The sequence below is a fragment of the Mesocricetus auratus genome, unplaced genomic scaffold, assembly GCF_017639785.1.
Source record: "Mesocricetus auratus isolate SY011 unplaced genomic scaffold, BCM_Maur_2.0 Super-Scaffold_100009, whole genome shotgun sequence".
In the NCBI taxonomy this organism is placed as follows: Eukaryota; Metazoa; Chordata; class Mammalia; order Rodentia; family Cricetidae; genus Mesocricetus; species Mesocricetus auratus.
This window is the reverse complement of record NW_024429193.1, coordinates 21,012,844-21,039,951: the sequence shown is the minus strand read 5'-3', so window position 1 is coordinate 21,039,951 and position 27,108 is coordinate 21,012,844. Positions and strand designations below refer to the sequence as shown.

The 27,108-nt window shown below is 45.9% G+C and overlaps 1 protein-coding gene across 2 annotated transcripts; it reads left to right on the top strand.

Annotated features, from left to right (window-relative positions):
* Window positions 1–65: 65 nt before the first annotated feature.
* On the top strand, window positions 66–17,154 carry CUNH4orf54 (chromosome unknown C4orf54 homolog). Of its 2 annotated transcripts, none has more exons than XM_040751740.1 (3): window positions 66–5,531; window positions 12,995–13,105; window positions 16,688–17,154. In XM_040751740.1, exon 1 carries the CDS (start codon window positions 93–95, stop codon window positions 5,493–5,495), a length of 5,403 nt encoding a protein of 1,800 aa, XP_040607674.1. In that variant the 5' UTR covers window positions 66–92; the 3' UTR covers window positions 5,496–5,531; window positions 12,995–13,105; window positions 16,688–17,154. The 2 variants fall into 2 exon arrangements, with proteins under 2 accessions (XP_040607674.1, XP_040607673.1); XM_040751739.1 differs by having other exon boundaries at window positions 12,995–13,109.
* Window positions 17,155–27,108: the final 9,954 nt, after the last annotated feature.

The window sequence follows — 27,108 nt, the reverse complement described above, 5'->3', positions numbered from 1 at the left end:
ACTAGGGAATGGACACTAAAAATATTTCTGGAATGACGTGACCCTCTGTCTCCACATCCAGGACAGCGCCAAGGCTGCACAAGACACAGCACATGCTTTCCGTTCATTTCTGGCAGACCTGGGGTCGACCTACAGATGCGGCTTCTTCACTGGCTGATGGCATTCAGACCCCCAGCCACGGACGGTGCCAGACAAGCAACTGGACAGGACAGCTCAGCCGCAGGACACTGGCCAAGGTCGCGGCCGGAGCCGCAGCCCCCTGGCTACAGACCACCTCTGCTGCCCCTCTTGGGAGCCCTCCCACCTCACTCTGGCTTGCCGAGGTCCCGCCACAGGGGCTGAAGCACTGGGCGGTGGTGGCAGCTGTAGCAGTGGTACCTACAGGCTTGGGGCCAGCCCAGACACGTGGGAACCTGTTTCAGGCCACTCTGCGGCCCCTCCAGGACCGGAGGGGGACCCGGGATAGCCCCAGAGCTCACCACTGCCTCTTCTTGTCACTGAAACCTGGGCAAGGGCTCGGGATGGAAGGTGGTACTTCTGACATGGCCAGCAGCCTGACGCCTGCGGAGGACCGGGTGAGCAGAGCACAAGACAGCCCGGAGCCCAGGCAGCAGCTGCGACTGCTTCCTGAGCCTTTAGACTCTACTCAGCACGAAGCCAAGTATGTGGAGATGTGTGCTTCAACTGGAGTCCAAAGCGAGAGCCCCCAGACCATGAAATCGCTACTAGAACACTGCCCTGGGGAGCAGGCCTCCGGGAGCCCAAAGACAAAAGCCAAGGATGAACCCAGCAGCCATGCTAGTGAGGTTCCAACTCCCAGGAAGAGCCAATGCCCCAGCTCCCGGGCTGGTGAGAGTGACTTCTCATCTTCCTCCTCCTCCTCCTCCTCCTCCTCCTCCTCCTCCTCCTCCTCCTCCTCCTCCTCCTCCTCCTCCTCCTCCTCCTCCTCCCCGGTGGACACAGCAGAAGACGCTGGCCTTTCCAAAACGGATGGCCCCACCAAGTTACTGGGGGGCCTGGCCACCTCCTCTTCATCCTTAGGCTTTGAGAGTGAGGCGGAAGCCAGCTGGCAGCGACACAACGAAGAAGAAGCAGGGGAAAGGGCAGGAGCACGGGAGGATGGGAGAGGAGGGGTCGGTGATGGAACAGGGTGCAAGGACATTATTGCCAAGTCCCAGGGCAAGAGGGAGCCCGTGAAAAATGAGGACGCACACTACATCACCACCCATGAGATCCAGCTGAGTGAGGTAGAGCAGGGCATGGATTTCGATGTGGGGCTGGCTTCTCGCTGGGACTTCGAGGACAACAACGTGATCTACTCGTTCGTGGACTATGCTTCCTTTGGTGGCAGTGATGAGACCCCAGGAGACATCACCACCGAAGAAGATGACGACAACAGCTGCTACGTCAGCACCACTCCAAGCACCAACACCACTCGGACTCCCAGCCCCATCAGCAGTGACCTGGCTCGCCCTAGTGCAGGCAGCAGTGGCCGTGACACCAGCAGCACAGAAGTGGGCAGTGGCCCCTCTGACAGCGACGCTATTCCCCCACCCACTGGGCCTGGCACCGCCACTCCACCTGAGCCTTCACTGGAGCTCCAGGAGGCAGCGTTAGGGGCACCGGTCACTGCTGCAAGCAGCTGTGCGGGTGCAGCAAGCCAGATCCTCCTATCAATCAAGCCAACTTCCCGGGCTATAAATGAGCCTAGCAACGTGCGTGCAAAGCAAAACATTATTTATGCTGCCAAGCATGAAGGCGACATGAGCCTCCGCGTCTCTACAGCTGCTGAACACAATTCAAGTTCACAAAAGCAAAATTCGGCTGCAGCCGTGGCTCAGGACCATGCAAAGAAATTCATTGCAGTCCCAGCTCGGCTGCAAACCAGGTGCGGGGCCATCCGGGCCAAGGAGTTGGTGGACTACTCCAGCGGAGCCTCCAGTGCAGTGAGCGAGCTGGACGATGCGGACAAAGAGGTGAGAAACCTAACTTCCAGGGCCTTCCGGAGCCTCGCTTACCCCTATTTTGAGGCTCTGAACATCAGCTCCCGGGAATCCTCCACCACACTCTCCGAAGTGGGCTTTGGACGATGGTCAACCTTCCTGGACTTAAAATGTGGAGGTGTTGGAGCCAGGGTGGAGCAGAGCCTGCTGAGGAGCAGTGCCGCCTCTGTGGCTGCAGGTCTGAGGAAGGGCACGCGAGCCACCGCAGACCAGCTCTACCTCCAGGCCAAGAAGTCCCAGACCAAGGCCTTGGAGTTTGTGGTCAGCAAAGTTGAAGGAGAAATCAAACACGTGGAGACACCCCTGTGCTTCCAGAAGCAGGTCCAAACTGGCTCCCGGGTAGTCACACTTCTGGAGCCCCTCAATCTACGAAGTGAGAGCAAAGTCAGCTCAGCCGCCGGGCCCTGCAGAGTCAGCAAAGGTTCCAGCAAAGGTCCGGGGTCCGTGTACACGGATGACGGATCAGAGACATCCGAGAGTAGCAAGCCTGCCTCCCGCGGTGACGGCCCCCAGAAGAAGTCCAAGTTCGCTTCGAGTCTGCTCAAAAATGTCATTTCCAAGAAGATGCAGCGAGAACACGAGTTCAAAATGGAGAGAGGAGAAGTCACTGACACTTCTCACCGGAACGCCCCCAGCACCTCTAAGGAGACAGAAGGGCCTCCTGGGGCTGAGAAGCCGTGGGAGAGGGGCCTGCAGAGGCAGAGCTCCAGGCACTCCGAGGCTAGTTCCGAATACACCGTGGTCAGTGTGTCCGATGCAGGTGGAGAAGGGTCTGTTGTGGGTTCTAAGTCCCCCATTTTCAAAGCCAGTACTCCTCGAGAGAGCAACACAGGCCCCAGCCGAAATTTCTCTGACGGGCACACGGAAGTGTGTGAAATTAAAAAGAGTGCCTCAGAGACCGTGAAGGGCATCTTCCTTCGGAGTCAGAACAGTGCCTTCCGGACATGGAAGGAGAGGGAGGCAGAGAAGCTGGAGGAGAAAGGCCCCATCGGGAAGCTAAAGCTCCCCAAAGGTGGGGACTGGCGGGCTGATCTCGGGGAGATCTCTGCCAGCAAGTCTACCATCATGTCTCGCCTCTTCGTTCCCAACATCCAGCAGATGCCCAAGGACAAACAGCCGCAGAAGCAGGCCACCAAGTACCCTGCTGCTGCCCAGGCTACCTCCACGGCCGTGATCAGACCCAAAGCTCCCGAAATCAAGATCCGCCTGGGAAGTGTACAACAGCCAAGCTCGGACTTCAACATTGCCAAGTTGCTCACACCCAAACTGGCTAGTGGCAGCAACTCAAACCTCTTTAAGACCGTTGAGGACACCAGCAGGACCCAGCAGAAACTCTTCCGTGGTGGGGACAATCTGGAAAAGGTGCCCCAGTTCCAGGTGAGAGACGTAAGAGACAAGTCCAAGGCCCCAGGACCTCTCCACCAGGTGAGGGATGTCAGGAAACTAATCAAAGGGTCAGGGGATAGCAGTGACAAGGGCAGCGTCACCCCAGAGCAGGGGTTGACAGGGCCGAAGCCTAGGCAGCTGACTGCCGCAGCTGGAGGATCTGGGTCCTTGTCCCCTATGGTGATCACGTGCCAGGCGGTTGTGAATCCAAGAGAAGACAGTGTGGACCGCGAGCCCAGGGAAGGCGTGGGCAGAGTGGGCAGTGGCAGCAGACTCTTGAACTCCTCTCCAGAAGGGACTGTCTTGGTTCACAGGGCATCTGGCAGGCTGCCTGTGGCCACCATTGCTCCCAATAAATCTGAGCAGGGCTCTTACCTGCCCGTGCTCAAGATTGTCTCCAAGGCTTCTGCTCAGCGGACCCCAGAGAAACCCAAAGACGAAGACATCAAGGAGGAAGGGAAGGCACCAAAGCCAGCCCGGAACGCCTTGGAGAAGCTAACGGCCGCCGTGAGGTCCATGGAAGAGCTGTACAGCTTCAACAGGAATGAATGGAAGCGCAAAAGTGACCCTTTGCCCATGATGGCCGACAGCCACGTCCTGTCACTCATTGCCAGCGAGGAGAGGGAAGGGGTGGCCGGACCTGAAGGAGACCCCGACAAGCTGGCCAAGCAGTTGGGGCAGATGGAGGAACGGGACACGGGGCACAAACCTGGTGTGGTGCTAAGGGGGGGCCCCATTGAACGTCTGCAGAGGAGAAACTCTAACCCCAGCACTGAGAGTGTGTCTGCCCGGGCAGCCGCCTTTGAGAACATGGCCAGAGAAAGGCCCAGGTCGCTCTATATCCCCCCAGTCCACAAGGAAGTGGAAAGAACCCAACCTCTGCAGCCCCTCCCCCCAATTCCCAGCAATCGGAACGTGTTCACCGTGAGTGCCAGCAGCACTCAAAAGACTGGGGGTGTTGCCGGCAAATTCCTGCAAGGGCCCTCTCCAGAGAGCCTTTCAGCAGCCAAGGGCATCAAATCGCAGGGGCTCAGATCGCTCAAGATCTCCCCGGCCACCCGAGCACCCCCTGACGAGGTCACCGGCAGGAAAACTGCTGTCACTTTGGAAAAGAGTAACAGTGAATGTGAGAATTACCTGCCCGCCCCGCTTAAGGGAAGCTCTGCTTCAGGGGAGTTGCTGGGCAGGCCAGGGGCTTCCAGAGACGCGCCTCCCAGCTCCTCAGCTGCCACTCTTTGCAGCTTACCTCCGCTGAGTGCCCGCAGTCAGGTCCCCAATAACTCCAAAGGCACGCACGTCAGTGGAACCAGTAGGCCAGCTTGGCGTACCAAACCTGACAACCACCGCGAAGCCGTCGCTGCCCCGACGGGGCTGCAGAGCCCCGAGCACACTCCCACTGCGGTCTACCACCAGCAAGCATTGCCCTATACTCTCCAGGGGGCGCAGCCACAGGTCCTCTGTTTCTCCCCACCTGGTATGCCCGCTCCGGCGCCTGCAGGCCCAGCCACAGTCCCCACAGACCCCTTTCAGCAGACGCAGCCTCAGCAGACACAGCGCAAGATGCTCCTTGACGTGACCACTGGGCAGTATTATCTGGTGGACACACCCGTTCAACCCATGACCCGGAGGTTGTTTGACCCCGAGACAGGACAGTACGTGGATGTGCCAATGACCTCCCAGCAGCAACCTGTGGCCCCCATGTCCCTCCCTGTCCCTCCTCTGGCCCTGAGTCCTGGGGCCTATGGGCCCACCTATATGATCTATCCAGGATTTCTGCCCACAGTGCTGCCCCCCAACGCCCTGCAGCCCACGCCCATTGCTCACACTGCAGGAGGCAATGAGCTCGCAGTAGCAGCAGAGACCCCCGGCAAAGAGACAGCTGCAGCGCTCACTGAAGCCCCATACTTCATGGCCTCTGGTCAGTCCCCTGCCTCCTCTTCCTCCTCGGCCCCGGCAGCCACATCCCAACTTGTGGGGGCCAAGGGCTTTCCCCAGCTGCACGGCAAGCCTGTCATCAGCATCACCTCACAGCCCCTGGGGCCACGGATCATCGCTCCCCCCTCCTTTGATGGCACCACCATGAGCTTCGTGGTGGAACACAGATGACAGGAGACACAGGAAAGCAGAATGCAGCAGCTCCTGGTGAGTGACTTTCACTCTGGTGGTCCTGATGAGAGGGGAGGAACCATTCCCGGTCTTTGTGTTGGTGGTGGGGGAGTTGCAGTGGCTGGCTGTAGATGTGGGTGTTCTGGAATAGGAGACTACACTGTATCTGATTTGTGGAGGAACTAACTTTTCACATTCTGTCCTCTCTGCACTCCTCAGTCTGCTGCCGATATAGCTCTTTCCCTATGCCTCTCTTGGCCTTTGTCTTAGTCAAAGGTTGGAAGGAGAAAGAAATGAAAGCCTGGTCTAGATTTGGTGGAGTGAGCCTATCTCTTTGTTCCTGGCCTCCTGGTGACAGAAAACCCACTTTAGGTCACCAGAAACACATTAAACCTGTTTGCTTCCCAGTAAGTAAGAATTATTTAAAATGGATGTTTTCTGAAGACATCAAAAATATCTTTCTCCCTCCCTTCTCATCTTCCTCTTGGGATTTCTTATACTAAAACTACATTTTTAAAAGTTCTTGTTTTTGAGTTTTCAAATGATCAGAATATTTTTCCTAGGATTGTTAGTGTATCTCATGTGTGGGTAGATATACAACATGAACATGTACACACACACACACACACACACACACACACACACACAGTTTGACCTTCACAAGAGGGGAGATTCTGGAGCCACAGATTTCATGCAGTATTGCACTGACTGAACCCACCATGCTCCACGGCTAAGTCCAACTCCCATAAGCACTGTTAGGCCTGTTCTTCTCCCTTTGAAAAAGAATGATGCCCATTCTGCAAAGGGAAACAGAAAACCCCTTTCTGACACCCAGTCTGATCTGCACTCACAGGCAGGAATTTCTGCTAGAAATACAGTCCGTGGAACTTGATAGGAGGCATGAATGTGGGTGGTTGGAACCAGGACACCTCAGGTCAAACACAGAAGACAGAGTGAAGACACCTTTCAGCAGGAGCACACAGTGTCAGAGCTGTGGGCTGGCTTGTCTAGGGTAATCTTTACCTTTCAGAGCAGGAAAGGTTGAGATTTTGTGTCTCCAGGATTTCTACTTCTTGGGAAAGCCACACAGAATGAAAAAGAAAATGGGGACTAAAATAAGAGAATAGTGTAATCTTGGGGATGACAGACTAACATTCCTATGTTATCTCAAAAGGGGACACAGTTGTCACCCCCCCACACAACCCCTCATGCGTGTGTGTTGTGTGTGTGTGTGTGTGTTGCTTATTCACATGTCTAAGGTAAACAGACCTATATTACCAGCTTGGGGACATTAATATTTATCATTCCATGTGTATCAGAATGTCAGCTGCTAGGACAGTGTATTGCTGCAAAGTGTCTTCCAAGATAAGAGAACACTGCATAGGATCACATTATTGGGACTTCTGCTAAGAATTCAGGGGAAAACATCAACTTTGCTCTAGTTGCAACCTAGAAACAAGAGTGTTTGAATTGTTCCTCTCCAAGAGTCTGCCCTAGGCACTGCCCTGTGCGACCACCACTAATGAAGAGGGGCAGGGTGGGGAACCCAAAGTGACCCTAGAGTGCCTGCAGGGGACTCTCAGCATGGAGGAGGAGCTCTGCAGACAGACTGTCTTCCAGGGCACAGCTTTTGATCCCCTGGGCAGATGCTATGTTTACCCAGGGATGTTTTGGTCAGCTAATCCTGTGGAGTTTGTGGAGCTGTGAGGTGCCGGGAGCCCAGGAGGTTGCACAGCAACCTTTGGCCTTTCTTTGGTCTGCTGCATATGGAGAGGTTTGGTGTGGTGCTGTTTCCATCAGACACAGGCCTAAGTCTGAGCTTTGCATCTGGAGAGCTGAAGGGTAGCTTTGAATTTGTTCTTACCCTTGCTGGAAGCACAATGTTTACCCTAGCAAAGAGCCTTAAAGACAGAAAGGCGGATGTTGGCTTTGATCCAAGCAGAGGAGTAGGGAACAAAGGTGAGCCTTTTGTGTCCTGGCAAAAATCTAGCTGCCGACCTGAGATATGAATTCAGGGTCTTCAGGATCCAACATTATACTTTCCAAGGAAAGATCAGCTTTTAAAAAGTGGTGGGTAGGGTTTTTTTGACAGTTTTGTAAAGCAGTGCTCGAATATTCCAAAGCACCCACTGACTTTCCTGAGCGAAGTATCTGCAGGTGGTTTCAGCTCTAGTGTCACCTACAGAACCCAGGCTTGTAAGGGTTACAGGGGTTCATAGGATAGGTTTTTATGACACCCTTTCAAATGACAAGCTATGTAAAGGATTTGATCCAATTATAGCAGTAAACCTGCCTACAGGTAAACTAGACTTGGAGATTTTTACTGAAATGTCCAAAGAGTGAGAGAGAAATAAGAGCGAGGCGGCGGGCCCTCCCCTCTCCCAGGCTGCTCTCCTTGGTAAGGTACACAGAATAACAAAAGGAGGTCACAGAGGAGAGAATGTCTGTGCTTTACACCCTGGTGACATTTGACTCTGAACTACAGACGTCTCCATTTACTTTGGGGTAGTTTATTAAACACAGATTTTCAGGAAATACTGTTAGGCTTTTCATTTGGTTGATGAGTACACATTCCATGGCTACACTCTGCAGCTACTGTGTGCTCTGGGGTGGACTACAATCCCACAAGCTGACGGACGCACGATGGCTCTGTGAGTCAGGAGCAGATATTCTAACATGATGAGGCAGAGTCCCCCTTCTAAACCGAAAGCCAATGTTCAAGTGTTGTTTAAGATTCCTTTCAGCTCAAAGACAGTCTCATTGTCTATTTTTAGCACCCCCTACAAAGGGGAAGCCTTCTGCTTTGACTCCTTGTGCAGACTGAGTGGAAAAGATACCAGCCTTGTTTCTGGTTATTCTATTATGATTATGAATTTTCTTCCCTTTCCATTATGGGTTTTCTTTCTTCTAATTTCCTGTACTTTTTGCTTTGGGGACTTCATGCCAGCCCACAAAGCAAATATTCAGCTCTTTCTCTATTTCTTTAGATGTTTTGTGGGTGGGTCTGGTGTGCATGTTTTGGTTTTGGCCTATTTTGGTTTTGAAAGTTACTTCTCCCATCGTTAATACCTTTCTGACACATTAACTTTATCAAAACTTCAATCGGCACTCCACCTGCCGCCTAGGGTCCAGTCTTAGAGAATGGTAATGATTTCGTTTTAACTGAGTGCCCCTTGGTTTTCTGCAAGACTTATTTCTTCATTTCTGAGCATGTTTCATGACCTTTCTTCTTTCCTTGTTTCTCAGGGTTGTTTCTATGAATAGAGCTAAAGAGGACAGAGAAAGCTGGATTCAGGGAGAGCCATTTTCAATACCACTTTCATGGTGTGTTCTGAGTGGCCCCCGGGGAGTTCTGAGACTATCAAACCCAGATCCACTTGTTTCAAAGCTGAGAAGTCAGGCGACTCTTCTTTAGCTACCGTCTCTTCTGTGGAAGGCTTGGTTTTCAACCTGGACATCATACCATTGTCTTTCCACTCTCCATCCTTTTTCCCCTCTCCCTCTCTCTCTAGGGACGCTTAGTTTCCTGAATATCTGCTCTAGTGTTTGCTTGCTGTCTGAGAAGTTATTCTGGGCTTGTTGTTAACTCATTATTTATTTGCAATGTCTTCCCACTGTGGGTTCTCATTTCTCCATTGACTTTAATGGCCTACCACACTCATCTATACATGGGCCCATGTCCTTACTTTTTTCAGGGTTTTGTTTTGTTTTTATTACAGAATAAACAGCTTAAGGTGCAGGACTGGGTAGCCTTGACAGCTCTCTCACCAGAACATACTTCAAAATGCTGAGCATCCCTGGTAGGCCAGGAGTGTGGTTACCTTTTATGTCCTAGTGGACAGAGGTGCCCAGTTGCTGAGCTGCTAAAAACTCCACACTTGAGTTTCAGTTAGTTCCACAATTACATCCCACAACCAACAGTTTATTTCTGTCCCCTTCCCTGAACATGTGTTTCCCTCTCCCAATTATTATATATAACTAGAGTCTTGTTCTATCTTTTGTTGTTGATGTTGTTGTCTTGTTTTTCAGGATGGGGTTTCTCTGTGTAACCCTGGCAGTTGCAGAACTAGCCCTGCAGACCAGGCTGGCCTTGAACTCACAGAGATCAACCTGCCTCTGCCTCTTAAGTGCTGGGATTCTTAATGTCCTTTTATTTGAATTGACTTTTCTCTTCTTCCTTTTCATTAGATTGAGCTTACCTCTAGCTTACTCTCAACCTCCTCCACAATTTTATTGGGCATACACATGTAGGCCAAGGTTAGCCTCAAACTCATCTAAAGCTAACCTCGAATCTCTGTTTTTTCTGCCTTTGCCTCCCAAGCACTGTGATTACAGGTGTGCTCTGTGTACATTTACATTTTCTTCCTTATCAAAACTTAGCCTGGTGTCTTTTCCTATTCCCTGTTGGGCAAATGGAGACATAAATAGCCCTAATCCACAGTAAATGAAGTCCAAGCCATCTGAAGCCAACGCCTGCATTATTACAGAAGGTCCTCGTTCACCTGCTTCTCTTTCTTCTGCCTTTTTGTTTGTTTGTTTGTTTGTTTGTTTGCTATGAAGTATTCCCCTTCCGTTTGTGCCAGGCTTAACTTCTCTGAAAAATTTCAGTGTCTTTATGTTGTCTCTTGGCCAGTCAGCCTAGTAAAGAATTAATTATGTGACATTTGTATCCTCATAGAGGATGGCAGAACATGGCTAGGCTGGTAGCCCTGATGGTAATTTTTCTAATTTCAGTTCAATCAGGTGGGAAATGAAAGTTCTATCCAAGAGCGAATTGAACCTTCTAGAACCTTCTAGCTATTTCACTAGGGGAGGGATGGAGGGGGCCGAGGGAGGGAGAGACTGTGTGTGTGTGTCTGTGTGTGTGTGAGTGAGTGAGTGCGTGCATGTGTGCTGAGTTTGAGAAAAGGAACAAGAAGGCAGGGAGAAGGGAATAAATTGAAGTCTGAATATATCCAACATTTATTAAGCTTCTATATGTGTTTTTCTCATGACGAAAATGTCGAGCCAGAACATTCTATGTTGTAAAGAGAAATCTGAGCCATGTGGAGACACTAGACTCAAGGGTGTGTCTTTGGTTATGAGAGAGTTTGGAGAGGAAAGGGATGGGGTGTACATTCGAGGGAATTCCCTCTCCCCATGGATGCGGACAAGTTTAAGCTCTTTAGTTGAAGGGGAGCTATGTGACTGTGACCAGAGCACAGGTCCACACGAAATCACACAGCTAGAACTCAGAGAGAGGGACCATTATTTACTGGTCTAGGCCAGTGCTATACACACTCTGAGCCTTACTTCTCTCATCTGTAAAATGGCAAGAACCTTGAGAAAGTTGTAAAGATGGAACTGCCAACCCACCCCAGAGAACAACATACAGTAAGTGCCAAAGCCTCTTGGAAGCAAGAACCCTTAAATTTCCCCCAGGCCTAGACAGAGCAGGAAGCCAGCCCCATTGTTTCAGTCAGTACCCGTAGCTCTGCAGTCCCCTCAGAGCGGGCTGTTCTCCAGGCAAGTCGGCTGGGTGCCAGGGTATTCTAGTATCCCACATGGCCTTCCAGCGTGTTATAAAACTCTGGGGCCAGCTTGCCAGCTTCATGCGGTGATTTTCCTCTCTGTCTGGGCACAACCCTAGGAGGAGCAAGGGGAAGTCCACCCCAAAGCCCTGCTGAATGCTGTCAGTGTTCCAGGTCTAAACCCCTGGGAAGGCACTCCGGGAGAGCCCCTGGAAATGCAGTACAGCTAACCCTTCTTCTCTACCCCCAGGATCCACCTGAGAGACTTCGGATGGGTTTCATTGACTAATTATTATGATTTCATCTTAATAAGAACTAGATGGACCCTTTCACATTTTCAAACAAAATTTTTCTAAAATTAATAGAAGCAGCAAAAACAAACAAAAAAAATAAAACAACCTTATGGATATTCACAAAGTAATATCTAGACTAATGATCTCTGAATATGATCCCAAGATATTGTCTCAGTTGACTATCATCTTGAAGGGGAGTTTCCTTTTCCTCTTCCTCCTCCTCCTCCTCCTCCTCCTCCTCCTCCTCCTCCTACTGTTGGTGCCCTTATAAATCTTATAAACCTTGCCTTATGATGGCACCGAGCCAGAACTACTGTCAAGTTCTTTTACGCAATTGAAATCGTTCTTAGTCCCATGGCCACTCCTCCTTTGCGTGTGATTATGTTCAGTGTCCTCTTACTGTTCTGTGTGAGTTAAGATAGAAAATCAACCTGAGCAAATCGCATATCCGTGAGCTTCAGGGGACTGCTAAGTTGTGGGCACTAGATGTTCCATATATCGACATTTCCTTTAGCCTGGATGCATTCTATTAAATAGATATCAAACAAAACGATGTAACTGAAGTACATTCATATGAGCTGCAAAAGCAGTATTGTTCTAGCTTCCTTTCTTAGTAACACGTGCTTAAACAGGCCTCTGTCTCCTAGGTCACAGGAAGAGAGGGTCCCTTGCCTGGCTGCTTGACTACGTATAGTTAGCGATTCTATTTGATTCTCCCTCTTCAAGGGTGTTTTTCACATAATAGAGACTTTCTACTCCTCAACAAATATCACTTGCAGTTCATTTTGTTTTTGTCTTTATAATCTTATATTTAGATATCAACTTCTGGGCATTAAAAAAGATCAGTGGTGGCACGCGCCTTTAATCCCAGCACTTGGGAGGCAGGCAGATCTCTGTGAGTTTGAGACTAGCCTGGTCTACAAGAGCTAGTTCCGGAACAAGCTCCAAAGCTCCAAAAAGATCCGTTTAAAAACGTTCTAGTAGACTATAGTAAAATTTTATAAAAGTAGAAGAAAGCTTTTGAATGTCACTGCTGTCTTAAAATGGGTTTAATTGAGTTACATGTTACAGCCAGTCCATCTAATTTATGTAACTACACACCGTGAGAAATTCTACATGATTTAGTTAGTGGCTATTTGCTTTCCAGGAATTCAGAGTGTTTCATTCATCTAATTAGGTCTCTGGCATGGCAAATTACAAATGATGCCATTTAATTTAAATATCAATTCTATGTGCTAATTTTAGGGATTGCTTTGTCCTTGTGAATGATTTCAGAGAGACGAAACATTTAACTCTAAAATCATTTTAAATAGTTGATTGAATTTAATTCAATTTTCCAAGGCAGGTTCCACTTGGTAGCACTTTCTGGAAGTCAGCAATGACTAGGAGATTCAGAGGCATGCTTTCAAAACACATTTAAAAATATAAATTCCAGTCAGCCGGTGCTGACATACACCTTTAATCCCAGTACTTGGGAGGCAGAGGAAGGTGGATCTCTGTGAGTTCGAGGCCTGCCTGGTCTACAGAGTTACACAGAGAAACCCTGTCTTGAAAACCATATATTATAGAGAAATGAGCCACATAACTAAATAGCAAATGGGAGGGTGTATGCCTTTCTTGCACCTTTACAGGGAAATGCTCTTCCAGAACTGTCTTTTCTTTGACCATGTTTTCTTTGCATTTTTTTCTTTTGCAGGAGCAAGACAGAAATAAGGACTGTTCTTTAATCTGAAGTTGCATTGCAACACTCCGAATTCATCTGAAAAACTTTCAGTTGTGTTATGAACTTTTATTTCTTATGAACCATGTGTGTAAGTTTGTATATTTTCCTGAACTACTCCCTTAGGGTAGTTTTTGTTATTTCAATTTCACTAAGATGACTGAATGGTTGCATTTCTCCCCGTAAAGTATTTCTTTTTATACTTTAATACAGGATATAAGCTTTCTTGTCATTGCCTTCTCCAAGCACTTGTGACCAGGCAAACAGTATACTGAGTATTTGAATGGTTCATTCGAAACAGTCCATAGAATCTGATTGGTTCTATTGTAAACCAAATTGGCAAATCAGTAATAGGATCACAAATCACCTTGGAGTTCCTTGGAATATATGGCAGGTCTCAAGAATCCAACCTTTGTTGTCAGAGTGCAGCACGCACACACACACACACACACACACACACACACACACACACACACACACACACACACACACACCCCTCTAATGATTCCCTTCATAGAGTTCCTCCTGCCTCTCACCATTTGCAGCCTGAAGTTTTGGGGAAGAATTGGCTGTGAACTTTGCTTTAGTGGCTCTGTTTCCCTCCAGTCCCAGCCATCCTTAAGAAGAAAGCTATAATTACATTGCTTTGGGTTTTAACAGATGTTAAGATTCCAGACCATGGGATGTTTTACTGACCAGTTGGGACCCAATTCTGACTGAAAAGATACTTTCAGCTTGCCTTAGTTGGTGTCTCAATTTAAGTGATACACTGAAGAATTTCTTGATTACTTCCTAAATGAACACAACTTTAAAACCCATGTATTATTAGCTCAGGACTTCCGTAAGGAATCTCTGTTTAGTTACTCATTGTTTAAAGATAAAGCATTCTGGTAAATTCTTTAAGTAATCATTTTGATTTTGATGATCATCAATGTTTGCTTTCTACTTAAAAGTGTTTCTTGAAGAACAGGATTTTATGCTACCTTAAAAAACTGAAATTTCTAAGGTTTTTTTTCAATTTTACTACTTTGTAATTATGATGGGTTTTTTTTGTTTGTTTTTTTGTTTTTTGTTTTTTTTTGTCCAGACTCAAAATAAATTCAGTGTCGCTTCCAGGGCCTCCTTTAAAGGAGGAAAACAAGCCTAAGCATTAAGTTCTTTTAGATAAAAAGCAAGACTTGAAGCGGCAGGAATGGTGACTTTGGCCACTCAGTCACTGGCTAAGGAGCTATGAAATATAGCTTTGTCTCCGAGGCCTGAGGTAGGAAGGCAACTTCCATTCCATCTCTGGGACGGAAGATGCATTTGGGCCGTATTTAGGAAAGCATTATTCCCTTCTCATAGAATATTAATCTCAGAACTTTAGCATTTTTCAGGCAAACTGGCTACATAAGATTACTTAATATTGGAACAAGAAACTAGAACCCATTTCTTCCAAAGAGCTCAAGCCTGTGAGCTGTAAAGCAGTATTGTGAAATCTGAAGGATTTGAATGGAAAGCACAGGATAGACAGGGTTTGCATGGAGAGAACCCTCACCAGGAAGGCTTCTCATGTCCCAGGAGACTTTCAGGAAAGCCCCATGGGTTTGCTTGCCAGCTCCCTACAAAGAGAGACTTCTCTTCAAGAAAATGTGTCAGTCCAGAGACTGTGAGTTCATGGGCTACTATCAGTACTTATCACCAGTATTCGAGCCTTCCAGTCTCACACAGTAGAAAGGAAACTGAAGTGTGTGTGGGGGGGGGGAGAAATTGTATTTGTTGCTGCTTATATGCAAAAAGGTTGAGCCCTCCCTCAAGTTTCCAAGGATGTGGTAAGGGTGCGAGTGGTTAAGATGCAATTATAAACTTGTGTTTATGCCGTTCATAACAGATATTGATCGTTTCACAGCTGCATCATCTACTGGGCAGTTCCTACCTCAAGTGACAGAGAAAGAAAATTCTCACAAGGCACACATCCCAATCTCTGTTTCCTTTGTTTTGCCATTTCTTGAGCTTATATGGACATTTGAATGAAGTGGCTGTCTATTCTTTCTTCTTTCAACCAATGTGGGATGAATCTAGACAGCCCTTCTACAGCATGAAGCAGTAACGCTCAACAGTGTCTCTTAACTACTGAACTACCCGTCATGCTTTACATCATAAAACCATTAATTAAAAAAAGTACCCTAAATAGAGCTATGAGCTTGAATCTAAACAAAATGTGCCCTGGCCTTTGTAATTTTTTTCTCAAGGTCATGTGTGAGACTCAACTTCCAGAATGATCATGAGGAACTCTGTGAAGGAATCTCAACCCATTGACTCCTTTCTCTGTTAGTAATGGGGTCATGTTGAAACAGGTCCCGTTTGACCCGTTTCTTGAAAACTAAATGCATTTGAAGCCAGTATGAAAATTCAGCTGACCAGAATGTATTTCTTTGGACACTTATGTGTAGATAAAGCCCAAGATAAAGGATTAGTGCAAATATGACTGTCTCCATGTAATTAAGCTAAAAATAAATTATACTTGACAACTTTAGGATACATTTCAAAATTAGCATGCATTTCAAATTCATCTTATATAACTAGAAAATGTCTAGTGACATAAAAACCTTTCTTCTTTATTCAGATTTGACCTTTTCACTCTTGCTTCTTAAAAAGATTTGATGTGCCCTAACCCGTTCTCCTTATCTGCTGTAGAAACAAAAGCCTGTGTTTGCTACCAATGAAATGATCCTATTCCCTGGATTTTTTCTACCTTGGCCTGCAGGACAGAATTGATTCCTAAGTAGATGGTTACACTTCCACGAGTGTGTGCAGTGTTGGTTTCTAGGTAGATGATTATAATCTCATGATAAGTGCACATGTGTACATTGAAGACACATTCAGCAGTATTTAAAACTATCATGGTATACATTTTCCTATGTGGTGCTTGAGGAGTTTCGTTCTACGGTTTACAAGGTGTAACATTTGCACCCTAAAATCTCAGGGTGTGCTATTTTACCCAGATACTTGAAAGAAAAAGGTGCCCTGTATTTTATCAGTACTGTTGATGGGGGAAATTATGTGTAAGTTTGTTTGAAAAAACTGCTCATAAAAATCAATCCAATAAGCTGTTAGGCTTTTACATAATTTCTAAGGACATGTATACATACGTAATATATATTGTCAAGAGACTGCTTATATATTCTTTAATTTCTGAGTTTGAGGTAGGCCTCACAGGCACATAAAATCACTAAGAAAGCATGTAGCCTTTGCTCAGTAGTGCCTTGAACTCGAATCTAGTCTGAATCACACTCTGTTTGTGGCATGTGTGAGCACAAGACCCAGAAGGTGGATTCTAAAGTATGGATGTTTATGTGTGCCCGTATCTCTGAAGACAGCTGAGCATTCACTGTGACACTTGCAAGCTGTTAACACACTCGGTGTTTCACGTTGCAAGTGTATTATTGGATTTATTCCTGTCTAATTCAAAATGGTGCAGAATAAAATACACACAACTAATTTAGTTTTTCTTTAAGTTTCTGGATTGCTTTTTTTCAAGCTAGTGTTAGTGGCCTCAAGTCCTTTCTGGGGGTCCTTGAGTTACCTACTATGCCTGTATCTGTTTTCTGGCAGAAGGTCTCCTCCTACCCCAACCCCTTATGAAGGTGTGTGTTTATGTATTTACATATAAATTATATTCTTGTATAGTGATGACAGCGGTGGTTGAAGAGAATGTGAAGACTGTGGAAGTTACGTATGAATTGAAGAGCATATATTGTATAATGCATAAAGAAGGACACTGGAGAATGTTGAACTATACCCCAGACTATGAATGATGGTGCATGGAAAGAATGTGAAATTTTAAAAGACATCAATGCAATATCGTGGTGGAGAAGTTCCTAGCTGAGGTCTGTGATATGTTTTGATGGTACAATGCTGTCAGTGTGGCTAAGGGAACTTTGAATCCAGCCAACAGCTCCAAGATCTGCCTTTCAAGTGCTCTTGCCTGTGTAGAAGACTACTGAGATGGGATTCTGTGTGGAAAACTACTTGCCTTTAACTGCCAGCATTTGTAAATGATGGTGCAATCTTGTGTATTGGTTTTTTATTTTGACAGTTTTGAAAACATGTTTGTTGTTGTTGTTGTTTTCCAGTAAAAGTAACTATAAAGAAAATATGCGTAGTTGGTCTTTATTTCAACTCACAAAGCAAGCTTTGGATACTTTCATTTTCTCTAGCTTCTAGGTTAAATTCCTCATTTAACAAACATATTCACGAATAATGTACCACCAGGCACATTCCTTTTCTACTGGTATGGTAGCAAATGCCTACGGATTCAGTGACTTGGGGCAATGCACCTTTATGATTTCGTCGCTATGGAGTTTAGAAGCCTGGTACCAATTTTTTCTGTACCCAGGAAATATCATCAGGCTAACCTGAGTGTGGTCTAAACATACCCACCTCGTTAAGTAGCATTTGTGGGTTCCCAACAAGGTAGGTGCTGCTTCACTGACACCAAAAGCCACCACAACAAGTGTTTCTGAGAGCCCACATGGAAGCCAACAAAGCAGGAGTTGTTACTCTTCTTAAAATCTGAAGATTACCACACATGAAACTCAGTGGTGTCATTGTCCTTAAGCACAGCACAAGTCAACTGAGATCACTGTGAACACGAAAGTTCAAGACACCTGGACCTATGCGCAAGAAAGACTTCCGGCATCCTTTGCGTTTGAACAGGAAGGAGGTGGGCTACTCAGAGCAAGAAAGAAAATGAGCACTTCTGTTATATTTCCAAGAGTCACCTCTGGCTTCTGGATCCTGTTCCTTGGGGATTTTCAGATTTCTCCATGTCACCTCAGGTGACACTATTTTTCTCTGCACTGTGCGACCTCCCTAGTGGCCCTAGCAATGTGGGAAGGAAAGGCATTATTTCATCTTGCTTCCAACAGTCCTTGCTTTCCTATTGTGATAAAACACTACCCAAAAACAGCTGGGAAGGAAGCATTTATTTCAGCTCACACTTTAAAGTCTATCATCAAGGGAAGTCGGAGCGGGAACTCAGAGAGGAACTGAAGCAGAGATTAAGGAGAAACGCCTGCCCCTGACTGGCTTGCTCCCCTTGGCTTGCTCAGCTTGCCTTATTATACAACCTAGGGTCACCCATCCAGGCAGGTGCACCACCTACAGTGGGCTGGGCCCTCCCATGTCAATCATTAATCAGGAAAATGCCCCAAAGACTTGCCAACAGTTGAGGTGTCCTCTTCCCAGACATGCGAAGCTTGAGTCAAATGGACAAAAACTAATCAGGATTCTAGTCTTCATTACAGCCTAACCACCTAACCCTAAAGTTCCCAATCTTGGGGACTGTATGTGTGGCCAGAGTTGGCTGAATGTTTAAGTTAAGGGCATGCAGATCAGCGGGTACCCTTCACAGGCTGGCAGCTGCCTTAGCAAACACCTTAAACATGAACTACTGGCATTCAATGCCACACCACCTGTGACAGGGGTCATTTTTACTGATTTCTAGTTCATTTGAGCTCAGCCATTGTCCTTAGTAATGGAGTTCTCTCCCTCCTCTGGCCTCCTCTGCACCCCAGCTTGGGGGCTTCCACCAACTTCCTGTCATTTTGATAGAGAATTTATTCACTTAATGATGCCCCAATTATTGAAGATCTGCTGCATGCAATATTGTAAAGCTGTAGCTTCTAGTCATATATACACCCAAACCTAATAGAACAGTGATCATGTGTTTAGTTTACATACCTGCCGGTTAAGCAGGGCTTCGTGTGGAAGGCTTGTCTCTGCCTCAGGGGCTGTAGGCAGCGACCAGAGAGCCCTCTCTCCCACTGCTCACTTGCAGACCTGATAGGTTTGCTGTCAGCTGAGAGCTCTGTTGAGCCACAGACAAAATGACTTCAGGTTCTCTTGGGAGCCTCACTGCTCGGACATCTTCAAAATGCACTGGCTAAATTCTGTAAGTGAGAATTCCAGGAGGCAGGAAACAGATGTTGCCAACTGCTTAAGGCCTTGCCCAGAAATGGACGCAGCATCATTTTCATCATCTCCACCCAACAGGTAACTATAAAACTAAGATGCAGTAGAAAGGAATGCAACCACCACCTCTAAGAGAGGTTTGCCAAAGAACTTGTCGATCGATGTGTTTTATTCCTCAATCCTCACTAGAGAGTGTTTTCAAACACACTTTTTAGGAAGGAGTTCTAAAGTCTGTTCTTAGATGATGTTAGGCTTAGTCAAATGTTCAAGAAAAACAAATCTGGAATGGGGGAAATTGATAATGGGTTAGGTGGGCAGACTTTTATGCTTGTGTTGAGCAACACTTTGGAATGGGGGGGGTAGACATTACAGTTGTCCATCCCAGTGTGGAGAGAACAGCTTCCTTGGGGGGGGGGGAATAATGCCTATGACAGCTATGCCAGGTTCAAGAGAGACGTTAAGTTTTCAGGAAGCCTTTAACTACAATGGAAATGCCTGATATACTTACAAAGCTGTTTAATCCAAGCCGCAGAGATGAAAAAGAAACTGGCTAACAGACTCCAAAGAGAGAGTCATGTCAGTCACCTAACACAGGGCTAGCAGGGGGCTAGGAGCACTAGGTCTGGACAGGACCAAGAAAATAAGGGCCCTGCGGGAGACTGGAAATGAAGAGGTTCTCTAATCATTCAGAGAACAGGGCAGCCACCAAGGGCGATGAGGAACAGTGGGCAGACAAGGAGAACACTCAACATTCTGAGATAAAAATTACCCAACAGAAGTGGTGTGGAAAAAAATAACTTTTTTTCTGTTTCTTGATGCTATAGCTTGGTCAACAGAATGTCCCTTACAGACAATATTTCTAGAAGGCTTATATGCTTGCAATACTGCTGCATAGATAGTAAGAATGAATTTATTTAAGATAGAAACATTCAGGTTTGAGATTAATTTCTATCTTTCTTATTAATTACTTTTATTCCCTAAGTCTACATCTCTGCTGTAAAGTTAGCATAGTCATGGACATTAGAGTATGACATCCATGCATATTGTAGTACTGAATTCCACACACACACATATTCACACACATGCATGTAGATATAATTTAGTAGTACTAAAGTACACATATCACACACACATTTACACTATAAATATAATTAGAGTATGCTATACATGCTTATTGTAATCATACACACATACAAACACACTAATTCATGCTCACACACTCACATACACACTATAAATAAATATAATTTAAAAAAGAAATAGTTACTGCTAAGACCTGTCTCTCTTTTATTCTGCGTTTTAAAAAAATCAATCCCACTGTTACACAGATTGCTTAGAAGCAGCCAATCCATCAAGGAATGGACTTCTTTTATTTTAAAATGTAATGCAAATTCAATGAAGGGAGTTTGGAAAAATTTAAATATTCTGAGGTGCATTTGATACTTTACATGCACATTTTCAGTCGACTTTTTTGCCCACATCTTTATTTCCTAAGTTTCCTGGTGGGATAATCATGTGTGTTGCACGCATGTGAATGGGAAAGTCCATGTGCCCATGTACAAGCATGTGACGATCAGAGGAGTTATAATTATTGTTCAAGGAGGACAATACTTAATGTCCTTCTCTGTCACTCCCCACTTTATTTTTTGAGGCAGGATCTCTCATTAACATGAAGCTCCGTCTCAGCTAGCCTGACTAGCCAGTGAGCTCCTGAGATCCAACCTCCATCCCCCAGCGCCAAGAGTATAAGCCAGAGTGGTCATGCCTGGGTTTTATGCATGCACCAAGGATGTGAACGCAGGTCTAACTTGCATGGTATGTACTCTCACACACTGGGGCATTTCCTCAGCGCCTGGAATGACTTTTCAAGGCTCCATCTTACTTCTTCACAATACTCTATCAGGATATGTTTACCCAGTCTCGCACTAAAGTGTCTGCAAGTAGTTTTGGTAGTTTGAGGCTATGCAGATAATGCTGCAGTGAAGACCTTTAGGTATAACTCTTTGCAAGCATCTTTGATAATTTCTATGACACAAACTCCTATAATTGGAATTACTGAATAAAAGGCATGAACGTTCTTAACGTTTTATCACAGGGATTTTAAGATGGTTTTTGCTATCCTCAGCACAAGCATGGTATCACTTTTTTTTTAAAGAAACCTTGCACCCTCATACAAGCCATCCCATAATAGCTCAGCTAGAGACCTCTATCTTAGCACACACTTGTTCAAAGCATCCCCAGGATGGGAGGATGAGATTCCTGGGGTTTTGTGGGAAAGCACAGTCTAGCCCAGAAGGCACAAGCTCTCACTTTCACAACTGCTCTCCCCACCATCCTGGGGTACAAACGTCAGGAAAAAGCTGTCTTATGATTTGAAGGGTCTTCCATATTCCCTGGGTCATAGCTCCTTCAAGCAGTGGCTCTCCAACTTGATCCCTGTACCAATAACCTGAGCATCACTCCGGAAATGTCACCTGTGTGCAGCAGAAATGCACACTTTCTGCCTGTTGATGAGATGGGGTGGGGGTGGCTGTCAAGAAGCAGCCTGGGTTAGGGAGACTTCGGGTGGCTCTCCAGCACGCTCTGGACCGCTGGCCCCGGGCCACCGTGGGTGTCCACCTTCTGAGAAAGCAGCGAGAGAGCTGCCGAGTCCAGAGCACTACTTGCTACATCTCGTCAGAGCAGGAGAGTCCAGTAAGTTACTGCCTGTCCAGGACTGCTGTCCTCCATAAGCTGGAGACCATAAATGCTAGGGACTCATGTGAACATTTTTTTAAAGGTGAGGGCTTAAGAAATACTAATTTTCCTTCATTTTAAACAGAAAATTAACCTACTTTCTTTTACTTTTTTTTTTCTTCTGTTTCCTCCAGGTAGAGTCTTATATAGCCCAGGCTGGCCTTGAACTTGCTGCATAACAGGATAGGCTTGAACTCTCGATCCTCCTGCCTCTGTCTCCTGATTGCATATACAGGCCACCATACCCTGTTTATGTTGTGCCGAGGATCAGACCCCGGCCTTTGTGTGTGCATGTAGAGATTCTATGAACTGGACCACATCTCCAGAGCTAATCCTTGCTCTTTGATCCTTGGTTATTTTTTGTTTGGGTAGCATGGGCGTACCATGCTGTGAGAGCAAAACAAACCGTGCAGTTACTGAGGCTGTAACAGTGACCTGTCCTCCTGAAAAACCCTTAGCAACCTGGAGAGAAGATCATGTTGAGAGCGTCAGGGAAGCTACAGGGACTTGCATAGTAGTTGGTGAACAGAGACCATCTGCTGTGTAGGGGACATTACAGACTATGCATGGCTCTTGCCTGAGAAACTTCCTCTTTACTTGGGAAGATATTTACATAAGAAATGACAAACTTCTAGTGACTAGAGAGATGGCTGTGTGGTTGAGAGTCCTTGCTGAGTAGTTGAGCTTAGTTCTCAGGACCCACATGGGGCAGCTCACAACCGCCTGTAACCACAGCTCCAGAGGATCTGAAACTGTGTTCTGGACTCTAAGAGCACATAACACATCTCTCTCTCTCTCTCTCTCTCTCTCTCTCTCTCTCTCTCTCTCTCTCTCTCTCTCTCTCTCTCTCTCTCTCTCTCTCTCTCTCTCTCTCTCTCACACACACACACACACACACAAATAAAAATAAATATTTTTAAAAATGAAAAACAAAGTTAAAAACCTAAAGCACAATGGCAGGAGACAACAAAGAAGGACAGCTAGTTTTGTTGGTGCAGTTAAACCCATCTTGGAACACAGAAAAGCACTTGGAAAACAGATGCCTTCCTTCCTGACAGCTTCTGTAAACAGGAAATGGGACAGGAGGTGGACTTGGGAAGGTTCGTTTGGGTAGAAGGACTAGAGAAAGCATGAGAGACTGGAAAGAAACACTCACGTAAACGTAGGGCTTATCTGGGGAAAGTGGACTTTGAAGGAAGGAGAAGGTGTTATTTATGAAGAGTGGTGGTGATATATTATTTCTGATTTATTAAAGCTTGCCTGAGGATTCAGAAAGCAAAGTCAGCCTCAAGCCACAGAAGCCAGGCACACACCTTTAATCCCAGCAGCCAGAAGCTGGGAGGTTGTGGTACACACCTTTTTTTCTTTTCTTTTCTTTTCTTTTTTCCGAGACAGGGTTTCTCTGTGGCTTTGGACCCTAGGACTCAGAATTAAGAGGTAGATGGATCTCGGCGAGTCTGAGGTCACCCAGATCTATACAAGATTGATCCAGTCCTAAAGAGAAACAGCTCACACAAAGATGGTCTCAGCACCTGGGATCACAGGCCTTTAATTTCCGCACTAGAGAGGTATATAAGACCAGAGCAAAGAGTCAGTTAGGGGCATTCATTCTCCTGCTAAGCTGAGGAGAGGCAGCAGGATCAGCCCATTCAGCCTGAGGTAGTGGTAAGAGCTAGTAGCCCACTGCTTTGCTTTTCGGATCTTCAGCGTGAAGTTTGAAGCTCATTGTCAGTCTCTGGGTCTTTTATATTTCATGTTACAAAGAGCCATGCCCATGATGCTGGAACAAAATGCATAAACTCACTAGCCTTCTCTGTGTTTCAGTTCTATACAGATAATAGTGTAAAGGGACAGTTGCTCCCTGGAAGGACAATTAGGAGCAGGAAAGATTGGATATGTGCCAAGCATCTAGAACAGTGCACTGCATTTATGTGCAGTTACATAGTAATTTATGTGCACTACATGGTAAAGAGAGGGGGAGACTTTGATTAGCTTAGAGAATCTTAACTTCTGAGAATTGTCTATCATCCAAGCACTCTGTATGGATCACACCCCCTCAGATGCCATTACTGAACTAATGCCCACCTTCCTAGTTGAAGAGTATGAGGCCACTTCTGCCTTTAAACACCTATGTGTCTCAACAGCTCACCTCACACTGGACAAGAGCTCCATGACTGTGTTTACACAGTTGATTATCAAGCAGAGTGAGGAGCACAAGTATAGAAATGTGGGGATAGATCCCAAGAGAAGGATGGAGTTGACTCACTGAGAAATTGGTCATTTTAACCTTAAACCTAGACTGGAAAGAGAATGTTCACACTTTTACGTGTAATCTTAGGTGATGATAGCAGGAATCTTTCTAGTAAAAATAGAAGGATGGAAATAGTTCATAGGTTTGTGCGATACTCCAAGTCAACTTTAAATAAATTAAACCTCCGTTAATTGGGTGGGGGACTCCCTGTGACCCCAAGGTGGAAGAGAAATAGTGACGCTCATTCCGATGGTGGAGATTTTAGGAATCTAAATTTTTATGTTGCTTTTAGTCTTCTCACATACAGTCTGCAACTGAGCAGCTGAGTCTCTCTGAGTACACGTTGTTTACACAATGCAACTGAAGATATAGACCTGACTGCTCTGGGATCTTAGATGACCCGGACAGTAAGGGAAACTGGGGAACAGCCAAAGCCAGAGGCCATTTCTTGGTGCTCAGTGACTAGGTCAGCACTGAAGACATCATGAGGCCTCGCTCAGGTATCACTTATGGGGTTATTTTTTTCTTCCTTCCTTTCCTTAGGATTATGAACGTTTGTAACACATTGAAAATGCTGTAAGTTGTACTGTTTCCTTCAAGGTTTCTTGAGATAACACAACATAGCCCGAGGAGGTATAAGTAACAGAAAAGAAAGACCATTTTTTTCTTTGAGACGTTCATACACAGTATATGATGCATTTTGATCACATTCATCCCACATTACCCTCACTAATGTCCGTCCCACTCCCATGGAGTTGTTTGGCTTTTTATTGTTTGTTTTAGTTAACCTGTTAGATTTCATTAAGATTGCCTGTATGAGCACAGATTAAGGTTATTTCCTGGAGAACACTGGTCATGAAAAACGGCTCACAACTTCCTCAGAAGCCATTAACTGCCAATATCTCCTCAGTTAGGGATGGGGCCTCATGATCCTACTCCCATCCATACTGGAAGGTTAACAGGCTTCATCACGTATGAGTGACCATAGCTGCTGTGAGTGCAACAGCCTTGTCACATCCAGGAGAGAGCATAACAGCCCTCCTTGTCATTCAGCTCTCTCGTTCTTTCTGCCCCCTCCCGTTATATTTCCCGAATCGTGGTGAGGGAGGCGTACAGACGTCCTGTTTGTAGCTGAGTATTCAATAGTCACTTATTCTCAATGCTGTGACCTGTGACCTGGTTGTGAGCCACCGTGGAAGTTCTGGGAACTGAACCCAGGTCCTCTGCAAGAGCAGCACATGGTCTTAACCACTGAGCCACCATTTACACAGCTATAAAGGTGTCAGAGTTTCAAATAAATTTTTATTGGTTTTCAAAATTTGCATGCAAAGTCTTGGACTTCATAGTCACATTTACACACCACATACACACACACACACAATCAAATGTAAATGAAAATATGGTATTTGTGTTTGCCAGTCTGGCTTACATCACTTAACATAGTGATCTGAAGTTCTATACATTTTCCTGCAAATGGCAGGATTGTGTTCTTCTCTGCAGCTGGGCAAACTCCACTGTGTATACGTACAATAGGCACCAGTTCATCTGCTGATGGGCAACTGAGCCAGTCCCATATCTTGCCTATAATGAACATGTTCCTCTGTGGCATACTGACTCAGAATCCTTTGAGTAAATAACTAAGAGTACCCTAGCTAGATCATATGGTAGCTCTAGTTTTCATTTTTTGAGGAATAATCATAGTGATTTCCATTGGAACTCTACCAGTTTACATTCCCACAAGCAATGACTAACAAGAGTTGCTCTTTCTCCATATCACCACCAGCAATTATGTTTTGTTTTCTGGATGTTAGCCATTTTGGCTGGAACGAGATAGAATCTTGGTGTAGTTTGAATTTACATTTCCCCTGATGGCTAAAGATGTTCACCACTTTTCCAAGTCCTTGATGGTTTTTTAAAAATTTATTTCTTTGAAGTCTGTGAGTTCAGCAGTCCATTTTCTGATTACATTATTCTGGGTTCGGGGTGCTGAATTTTTGTAGGTTGCATTGTTTACTGTTTTTGTTGCTGTGACCAGCCCCCTGACAAAATTGTTTGGTTTACGATTTAAGGGGATGCAGTCCATCATGACGGGGAAGGCATGGCAGCAGGGACGCGAGGCACATTCGGTCTGCAGTCAGGAAGCAGTGGACAGGAAGTGTGTCTGGGCTATAAACCTCAAGGCCTACTGTCTGTGACCTACTTCCTGCGGTGAGACTCAATTCCTAAGATCTCCACAACTCTCTAGGTCAGTACCACCAGCCAAAACCAAGTCCTTAAGCAGGAGCCCTTAGGAAGCACTGTGCATTCAAACCACAGCAAAAGCCTCTATAGGCGGGAGCTATTAATATCTTGTCTGATGTGTAGTTGGCAAAGATAATCTCCTATTCTGTGGGATTTCCCCTCCATTTTGTTGATCGGTTCACTTGCTGCTCAGAATCCCTTTGATTTAATGCAATCCCATTTGTCAGTTCTTAGGGATATTTCTGTGCTGCTGGAGTCTCTTTACAGAAAGTGCTTGCCTATGCCTGTGTCTTGAGGCATTCTGTCTGAATCTTTCTCTGACAGTTTCAAAGTTCCAAGTCTTACACTGGGGTCTTTGACGCATTTTGAAAAGATTGTGTGTGTGTGTGTGTGTGTGTGTGTGTGTGTGTGTGTGTGCACTTTCTCAAAGCTTTGTAGCTGCTGTTGTGTCTTTATGCAACCTACCGCCCAGATCCTTTTAACAGAAAACCTTTGAAACTAAAAGACAAACTTAGTACAGTGGGGTCTGACAGCAGGTGCTGGGGTGACATTGCTCAGAAAGGAGTCCTAATTTTATCATTCTCCAGGTCAGAAATTACTTTCTGTGCCTCAGTTTCCCCACCAATGAGTTAACTGTGCGGTCCAGTGGCCACTAACCCTGCATGCCTACTAAGCACTTGAAATGTTAGTGTGAGGAGCTGGGAACAACTTGTCATGGGCCATCCTGAAACCAAGGACAGGGGTTGGCCATCACAGCTCATGGAAGAGAAGTCAGGCTGAATCCTTAAGGCCTGTAGGCTGTGCAGAGATTGGGAACCCACCTTAAGAAGATCCCACAGCTTCCAACCTCCTACAACACAAAGGCTTCCTCACACCCACAGCAGTTCAAAGTAGTTTCTGACTCAGA